The sequence below is a fragment of the Centruroides sculpturatus genome, unplaced genomic scaffold (assembly GCF_000671375.1).
Source record: "Centruroides sculpturatus isolate CEXI.00-Female unplaced genomic scaffold, Cexi_2.0 scaffold279, whole genome shotgun sequence".
Taxonomy (NCBI): domain Eukaryota; kingdom Metazoa; phylum Arthropoda; class Arachnida; order Scorpiones; family Buthidae; genus Centruroides; species Centruroides sculpturatus.
This window is the reverse complement of record NW_019384541.1, coordinates 686,988-697,163: the sequence shown is the minus strand read 5'-3', so window position 1 is coordinate 697,163 and position 10,176 is coordinate 686,988. Positions and strand designations below refer to the sequence as shown.

Genomic DNA, 10,176 nt, shown 5'->3' with positions numbered 1-10,176 from the left:
TTCAAGATCCCTAGTCCAAAATATAAAAATATTGGGGGGGGGGTCATTTTTGACCGATTGCCATACTTTCTGTTATATATAAAGTAAAAATTAAAAAAGGTATAACAGGAATATTGTAGAGATTTAATACAATAAATTATCAAAAACCAATGTATTTATTGTAGTTTTAATTTTTATTAGAATTTTATAGCATTAAAAAATTAACATTAAAATTTTGATTTTGAATCATCATATTTTAATAAATAATTGAATCTATTTCTTTATTGTATGAATCTTATTTCGTTACAAGGGATAACAAAAACAATAATTAGTAATAATATTTAACAAGTTAATAATTGAATTGAATATTTTAATTAGTAAATAACCTTTTATTTATAAAATTTAATTTTTACAGATTCAGTAAAATCAGCAATTGATATATTTCATCATTTCTCTGATAATCTTTCCATGAATACCAAAACATCTTTCATAAGAAACAAACTGAGGACAGTGAACTCCGAGTATATGAAGTTTGAATTTATATTTAACTAATATTACTGTGCAGAAAAGATTTTCTTGTTATTATATGTCTTCTCATTCATCTAAGAAATCTCCCAAAGCACTAAGTATGGAAATAAAATCAGGAAAGTTTTTGAACAGTACAAGAAATATAACACAACAGGAAGAAGAAATTTTGAATACGAGCATTTCTCTAGCGGCTGAAAATTATTCTAAAATATATCCGGATGCAGCCGTATGGAATGCAGAATTGATTCAGAGAGTGGTAACTTTAGGCGTAGTAATGACGCTTACATTGATTGGAAACACGATTATTGTGTTGGTTCTTTCGAGATCGAGGTACAGAAAAAGATCTTCCAGAGTCAATATATTTATTTTGAATTTAGCGCTGGGTGATCTCGCCGTTTGTTGTATAACAATGACTTCAGAACTACTATTCGACGTGAGTATTATATCTAAATCAATATTATAAAAAATATAATTTAAATCTTTTAAAATAATTTCAAATTCATTTTAAGAAAATAAAATAAAGTTAGAATTCTTTTAATGTAAGTTTAGTTCGTTTGAAATAGTGTAGCTATATTTGGAAGTTGAAAAAGAATATTTCTGTGGGAAAGTTGTTATTTCTACATTTGGAATTCCAAAACATTTTTGTTTTAAAATTCGAAGAAAGTTCTGATTCTTTATCAATCCATATAAATTCATATGTGTTATTTTTTTTTCTTCGGTTGAAAAATATTTCTTTTATCCACTCCAAATATTTGAACTTTTACAGTACATGTCTTACATTAAATATAAAAAGTATTATTTTTAATTTTATACTCCAGTGATTCTACAAATTAAAAGTTTTCGACATCTTCATTTTTAATTATATTCTATCAGAATTTTAGTTATCTTAATGTTATACATCTGATAATTCAATTTAAAAATGTATTTTAAATATAAATGATCTAATTCAAGCGTTTAATTTTTTTCAAAAAAATACATTTAAGTTTTAAATTGTTAATTTGTTAAATGTGCATAAATAAATTTTAAATATTTTATCATTTATATAGAATTTTTCTTAACTCAAATCATATTTCTAATGTTAATGAACGTGATAAAATTACCAGATATTGATAAAATATTTCTATATTCAATAAATTTTTTAACCAAATAATTATTTTACAGTTTTTTTTATAAAATTGGAAAATAATTTGATCTTAATTAAATGAATTATAACGTGAAATTTTAATTCCAACAAAAATAAAAAAGGATTTCTTAAAATTTTGAATTGCTATATTTAAATAAAAAGGGAAAAACTTATGAAAATATAATTTAATTTTTTAGTTTTAAAAACCAAGTTAATGGATTTTATATTTTCCGTAATAGAAAAGCACAACCTGTTTTCAATTGCATTTTTTATTACTTTCTCTCCGATTCATGTTATTTATTCCATTTGCTTTTAGCTAATCTGTCGAAAAACAAAAATTTTTAACTCTCTCTCACTTTCCTTTTTTCTTTATTTCACGGCTTCTGTATTTTTCATTAATTTTTTCCAATACATTAATATTGAACGCAAAAACAGCGAGAAAGTTGTATATTGTGAGCTTATGCTGTTTAAAGAAAATTGTTAAGTACAGCTGTGATACGAAAGAATGAAGAATAAACGGGTACAAATTGTTTAAAAATACGTTAATGACGATTAATTATTTGTCTTAGATTACAATATGTGAAATAGACTGTGAAAAGCAGAGACTCTGGGATAACCCAGTTCTACATTCAGGATTATGTAAAATAAAAGAAAAATCAGAGAAATCTTCTCAAGAGTTCTGACACCAGTTAGGATAAATTATCTCGCATCCTAATTTGCAAGTTATTTCTTTTTTGAGTAGAAATACAGTGGGTGATTGGTTAATGAACATAATTCGTTTCAAGACTTTGTTCGTTATCAGAATTGTTCGTTAACCGATTATCGATTTACCATAGGTTTTTATGGAAATTTGATTAGTTCGTTCCGGAGACTCCAAAAAATAAAAAATAAATACTTTTTTACTACGTTTATTTATACGTAATAATAAAAATACACATACATGCAGTCTTGCATTTTTATTAGTCATGTTTTTTCCGTTTGTGGGGGTTAAAGAATCTGTACAATGTCGATTGCTTTTCTCTTTTCTTCAGGATTTTTCGGAAGTAATTAATAGTATTGTAATTTTTTATTGTGTACTGACACAATGAAGTGACGTTTTTCTCAACACTGGGCTAGTTGAATCTTTTATTTAGTTAGAAACTAAATAAGTTTCTAACTAAATTAAAACTAAATTAGTTAGAAATTAAGTTAGTTTCTAACTAAATTAGTTAGAAACTAACTAAATAAAAGATTCAACTAGCCCAGTGTTGAGAAAAACGTCACTTCATTGTGCCAGTACACAATAAGCAAATACAACACGGTTTCGACAACATCAGTATTGTAATTGTAGAAATCCCCAACTCCATTAACCTTATTCTAGTTTGGATTCCACTTGGTTGATCGTTGTTCTGACATCCTCCCACTTCTTCAAAAGATCTTTAGTAGCAGATGACGACATTGGTCCTCTTTCGTCTTCCTCTTTTTCAATTGATAGTTTTTGGAGTTCGTCTGTCGTCAGATCAGTTTCAGATCAGATTCATCTTGATTATACTGTATCTTTCTCAGATAAGATTGAACTGCGTCTTACTGTAGATTTGTTCAAGCCATACTGCCCAGCAACATCAGACATCTTCTACCCACTCTCTACCTTTGCTATTTTACCTTTCGAAAATAAAACTCGACGCAACATTTAACGAGTGCCCGCCCGACATCCTCGCGAATACTATAAAAGAATTGTTTCTGTCAAAAAAATAAAAGACTGGAATTACAAGAGAGAGTTTCAAAGTTTGGAGGAATGCTATCTGATCAGTATATTCCGGGTTGAGCGTCGATGTCGACGTCTCCATCGCTCCGAAAAGTTTCGAATTGTGGCCTTAAGACAAGGGAAGATCAATCGGTATTTGCTATTTTCGTCGCTTCTTTTTATGTTTGTTCAGTGAAGTGTTTGTTGTCCGATCATAAAAATCTTTCGCGAAAGTGTTCGTTCTCCGATTTGTTCGTTAACCGATCTGTTCGTTAACCCATCATCCACTGTATATTAGAAACTTGACTGAAATTTAGGAGGGTTTTAATTGAATTGTTAAAAACGTGGGATATATGAATTACCTGGAGTTAAGCACTAAAGAGTCGAAGGCAATAATTAAAAAATAAATTTAATAAGGGATGACCAATGTTATTATACAAATATGTTAATTTAAAAAATATATATATGGTATTATAATAAAAGTAAACCACGAGATTATAAATGATTCCAAAGGAGATAAAATAATGACAATCTATTCCCTACTGCTTTTCTATACGAGAGAGTTTACATATTAAAATTATATTACCTGCAGTTCACCCATATTTGATGTGGAGAGTTAAAAGTTCTTGGAAACAAGTAAAGGTAGAGAACTGGGAGAAGGACGAGAGCGTTGGCTAAAGCGCGTTTGAACGTGACATCTCACCTTTTATATAAAATTCCATCTAATAAAATTATTAGAAAATTGAGACATCCTCTCGAACTATCACATTCGAAGGAACTAAGCTGGTTTCCCCTCCGTGAGAAATAGGAAGTTTTCTTTTTAACTTAATCGAAGTTTGCGGCAGATAAATTTCTATCGAAAATTTATAAGAAAAAATAAGAAAACTCCCCACCAGATTCTCACAATGCTATTCACATTTTTATTTAATTTAAGATTTAATTTTAAAATGTAAGAAAGCAGGGTTTATCTTATTTCTTTTCAATGATATAATTTTAATAAAATACATGTTAAATGTTGAAAATAGCTTTTGGATGGTGTAAGGTCGACAACAAAAGTAAATCGTTACCCCAAAGCGATCAATGTAAAAATGAGGGCGTCAAATTTGGCATAATTAATAACTTAGACAATATTAATCGAATATCAACGTTAACTTAGAAATATTCTATTTTCACGAATTCCCTTCTTAATTTATAGAAAGTCTTTTATTATATTTTTCAAGTAATTGGAATAAAGAGAACTAATTACGTTAGCAGTTTCTATTTGGAATTAACCAAATATTTTATTAATCAGATGACAAGAAAGCACTTAACTGATAAAACTTTGATTTCGATAACAAGTATAACACAAACATGTTCTGAAATAAGCATTTGCAGAATTTAAACCAATCTTGTTATTTTTATAAATATTAATTAACAGAAACATGCCCACAGAACTATACATTAAAATATAATATTTAATATACATTATTATTGAAATCAAACAAATTATTTTAGACAAACTCGTTTGTATCCGTGACGTTGCCCAAATATCAATTATTGATAATACGTCTAATCGTCAGACTCATCGACTATAAATTTTAATCTCTCATCCATTAGTTGTATTAAGTTTTTAAAGAAAAGTGGATGTCGTCAGAAGTCTTCCCAACTATTATATAAGCAAGGGTAAATATATTTGTTGTAGGATTAATTTCCCATTCTCATAAGTTAGTTTTTCCCGAATATTTTTTATTTTGGGAATACGATTAAATACCATTCTTTAACAGTTCGACCGATGGGAATCGAACAGTTATCGCGCACCAAAGTGAGAGCGTAATTCTCACGATAAATGAGACAGAAGGCAAAATTGTCGATTCAAATATGTTTATACATTCAAGTGAAGTCAATCGATTGTGTATCCAAACTAGTTTACCTGGAGAAATGAAACTCGTAAGCCGAACAATAAGGGGTAAATATATATGTAAAAGCGAGTTTCATTCGGCGTACGATGATGAAATTCTCTATGACAATTCCAAGAAAATATCATTATTCCAAAAGGTATGAGGATATGATAAATATCGTAATGCAGAACCGAGTCTCACGTCTTCCTAAGCACCTGTCAAAAAATGTTCCTTGCCAGAGGATGATGATTGTATCTACACTCTTATAAAAGCTTCTTATATTATTCGACAAGCATTGTAGTAGTTTTAGCTATAACGCATTAGTTAAAAATTGTTTAATGATAACATTCTCGATTTCTCGAACCTATGCGGAGGACGTTTCGCTTCATTCTCGACATCTATAAATTGTGATATTCTTGCTGTCGACGTATTCAATTCTGCACAGTTTTCATGATTAATATCCAATTTCCGACCAATTACTCCCGTAGAAAATTTGCTAGTTTCCTACAGTTTAGTAATTTGTCATCCCAATTTTTCGGATTTATAATGCAGACAAATATTTTTATTTTAATATTAAAAATATGTAAAATTTTTTAATCACACACCTAATTCGGTCACTTATTTCAAAATAAAAGAAGAGTTCTATCATATTCATTTTGAATATATTCTGAACAGGAACAGAAATTAAAATATTGTCGAAATTCCATTTCAAAACAGGCTTACATTCAACAGTACAATATATGTGGATTTATGTCATTTCCGTGCTGATCTGCTTGAGATTGCGATTTGCCTTTGAGCAGATTGTACGCTGTTAAAAGAAAAACATTTTTCATAAACGTATACGTAATGTTGTAAAAAAATATATATTCATAAGCAAAATTACATGAGCATAACACCAGGTTATTTTATTTTAAATAAAATTTTCTATGAATCAAAAATTTATCTATAACTATTTAGTTCAAATTAACTTTTTAACTTAGAAACAACGGGACATTGGACAGGTTTCTAAAGGCAATTATCATGCCACTTTTAAATGCAAATTAAGACAATGTTAATTGTTTTCCTTATGTAAATGAACATTATTAATTAAATAACTGTTTTTGTATCATGCTGCTATTTCAAGGAACAACAATACTGTTTTATTTAATTCACAATAAATATAGAGAAAAATACTAGGCTAAGTGGCAAGTAATATGCTGATAGAATGTTCAAGTATTTTTTTTTTTCTGTGGAAATTTGTACCGCGGAAATTTAAATATAGATTCAAGTGTGCCATGAGATTAAAAAAGTTGAAAAACACTGTTTTAGAAGAATAAGCAAAGAAAGATTATGTAAATTGTTTGTCATTATAAAGAAAATCAATGCTTTTATATCCATCAGAGAAACGAATAATAACTTTTCGGTTACAAATTGAAAGTCACTAAAGTATAGGAATTAACTAATCCTACTCTGTTTCTAGAAAACAGGATCCGTTAATCCCCGGTATAGTTTTCTAAGTTTAGTATCTTGTAGCTTTCAGTTCTACGAATTTTACTCGTCGAAACAGTTGCATCGTCATATAAAACATGCTTTTTAAGTTGAAAAACTAAATGATAATATTTTAAATAAGTTAATTAAATAGATCTTTTAAACTGAAATTTGTATATTTAATTATTCACTAAGTAAATAAATTATATTTATTTAGGTAAAATTATACAAGCATATTACAGTATATTGTATCATAAATAGGTTATTTAGTTACTTTAAAATCTAAAAAAAATAATGGATTCAAAAAATCGAGTGTTATTTATTTCGATTTTTAATCAATCTATAACAAAAATGGATTCGACTCCAAAGCAAAAAATCCAGCAACGAGTCCGTAACTTTTCTGGCAGTTAAGATTTTATTTAAAAATAACTTTTATATTATTAATCATATTATTAATAAAAATCTTTAATTTATTAATTATTATGAAAGGGCAAAAGGCTTAATTTTGAGGGTTGAGATGCGTTTTATAAAGAAAAAATTGAAGTGCTAACAAGTAAAAATTTTCATTAAATCCGACCCGACACGAGATCTGACACATGACTACCCTCTATCTCTCCACCCCCTCTACCTTTCACCACTAAAATTTAATGGCCTCAATGCTCCTTATAAACAAGCTGTCATGCCATATTTCGTTTCTTAATCTTTACCACATCCTGAGATAGTAAACGAAATATACGCCAACACACGCACACATATCCACGGAACTTTTTGCCGTTTTTTGAGATCAGGAAGTCTCGAAACGTGGAGATTTGCAAATAACCTCGGAAGATCATATTTCAACACTTTTCCTTCTTATGTATAGCTACATAACAGCCGGGAAAGTAAAAATGAAATTAATATTGCTATATATATAGCTTTTTGTTAGTATAGGTAACAAAAGGATTACTAGGAGTACTTCTTCCAAATAACCTGAAATTACTGTAGACAAGCTACAATAGAATTTCCACATATATAATCTTTCAACTTTGCTACATTTTACAGTGTTTCTGGGATCATTTCTTACAAAAAAAACGAAGTATCTTTTTAAAGGTTGTGTAGAATCTAAATTAATTTAAAGAAGCATTAGAGGACGTGCAGTTAAACATCTAACTCCAGATTCAACTCAATTACTTTATTAGATATTTAAATGGTCTATGATAATCAGAGTTCTCATAATATAGAAATGAGCATATAAATATCATGGAAACGTATTACATATAAAATTTACTAATATTTTGCTACAAATACACAATGAATCATGATTTTTATACAAGCGTCTTAACAAATAATGCAAATAATCAGACTACTACCTGTTACAAATTAAATATCATATATTACCAAACTGTCGATTAAAAATTGGCCAATTTTCTTCAATCTGGCAGGCCATTTATAATTGGACTGCAATCAACGACAATTCTAAATTTATTGGTAGTTTGTGGAAGTTTAAAAGATCAATTAAGGAGGATTTTATTTATATGGAAATTTCCGGTTTTGATAGATAATTAACGAAGTCATAATGTTACAAACAAAAAGACTAGTTTTTTTCCTTGTTCAGTTTTCTGGGAAAAGTGAAAAATAATCATTGATTACGTTTTTCCAAAAGTATTGCATTTATAATTATTGTATATGCTTTGTTAATCAATTGTAATAATTAAAAATAAATATATGCGGTTTTTAGATTTTTATTTGAACAGGCTGTTTACTCATTAACTAAATAATTATTAATTTTCTGAATAATTATTTATTTTTGAGATGGAAAGAAGTGAACATTCGAGAATAGTAGCATTAATAATTTTTAGGTGTCCTTTATCCAGTCGTAAAAATTGTCAGCGCTATTTGTAACACTCGATGAAGAGAAATATGGATGAGCGCAATGTAAAAGCTGGTTCAATTATTAACACTTTAATCCATTGTATACTTATGCAAATTTTGTGACTTCTCTTCATTTATTTTTTTAATTTACCTACTAAAATATAATATTTAAATAAAACTTTTTCAACCATTTCATAGCGATCCATATTAAGGTCAATTAATTAATATAACATTAACCAATTACACTAGAGGTAAGCGGTTAATCCGTCTTCTCTTGTTAGATTTAATAATCTTTAGCCCAATATGAATCCGACTGTTTGTTTGGTTAATAAAATGCATCGGATTGATTGTATATGTTGTTATATAATTATCGTTTCGTAAACATATTGATTTCGTTTATATATCGATTTGTCTTTGGGTACTAAACAATTTCGTTTAATACTGTACTGCACAGTACTTGAATGAACCTACTGCAAACAACTTGCATTTTTTGTGCACAAACTCTATATTTCAATATTATATTATACAGTGTTAATACATTGTCGAATATGAATAAAAACCAATTAATACATTGCTTAATTTATAAGAAGAGACTTATTAAGAGGAATTGTTAGTAAATTTGATGTAAAGTATGTAAATTAAATGAACATTGTGATTCTTCAAATTCGATAGTTTATATTTCCGATATTTTTTAAGAATATGCTGCTTGGTAAATTGACTAGATTCGACCATACAATATATCAATATATATGCTCGAATCTAGTCAATTTAAATGTATAGCAGACAAGAAATTATTAAAGTAAATAATCTGATAGTAAATAAAACTTAATAGAATTTTTTTATATTTATAAAATATAAATATCGCATTCAAATACATTGTATTTCAATTAGATTGTGAATAACTTAGAAACAAATTCTTCTATGTAATATAAATATACAAAATGTAATAATAATGCCTGCGTTCCTGATACCAATATATTCGTATGGCGAAAACATTTAGTTTTCAACATAAGATGTCTGATTAGAAGCATTCGGAAAAGATTTCTCACAATGAATAAGTGGAGCGCTGAAAGTTTTGTCAACCAGGCATCCGGGTTAGTGACCCGAAAGATTCGATGGGGACGGATGGAAATGTTACCTCTTCGAGAATTTCAGACGGATTTTGTGCAATGCGAACCGTCATCCGTTTCACGGAATTAAATATATTAAAGTAATTCACATTTTATCTGACAAAATAATCTTAAGATTAAGAATTACGCAGTTTATTTTTCTTAATTTAAAGTAATGAAAAGTTTCATTTCATTTCATTTTTCATTTTCATTTTTGGCCACAAGTATATATAATCTATTTGCGATTAACAAGTCTAGATTATAGTAAGAAGTATTAAAACTTTATCACGAAAAAGAATATTTTAAAAAATTACTTCTACAGACACTTTCAATTTTTACTTAGAAATAAATAATTTCATTTATTATAAAGGAGACAAACAAAAATTTATTTGAAAAACACAAATATTTGTTTTATTTGGGTCTCTAATTAAAACAAAAATGACAAAACACCATTTTAAAGTGCATTTTTATTCGTCTAATATATTTATAAATAATATGTAGCCCAAAAAGTAGCCAATG

The 10,176-nt window shown here is 28.0% G+C and overlaps 1 protein-coding gene across 1 annotated transcript in view; it reads left to right on the top strand.

Moving 5' to 3' along the window:
* Positions 1 to 392: 392 nt before the first annotated feature.
* LOC111623384 (gonadotropin-releasing hormone II receptor-like) overlaps positions 393 to 10,176 on the top strand; it is a 52,293-nt gene continuing 42,509 nt past the window's right edge. Inside the window, exon 1 of the mRNA XM_023365935.1 lies at positions 393 to 940. Within this exon, the coding sequence (XP_023221703.1) occupies positions 566 to 940 (375 nt within the window). The 5' untranslated portion in view covers positions 393 to 565. The remainder of the gene's footprint in view (positions 941 to 10,176) is intronic.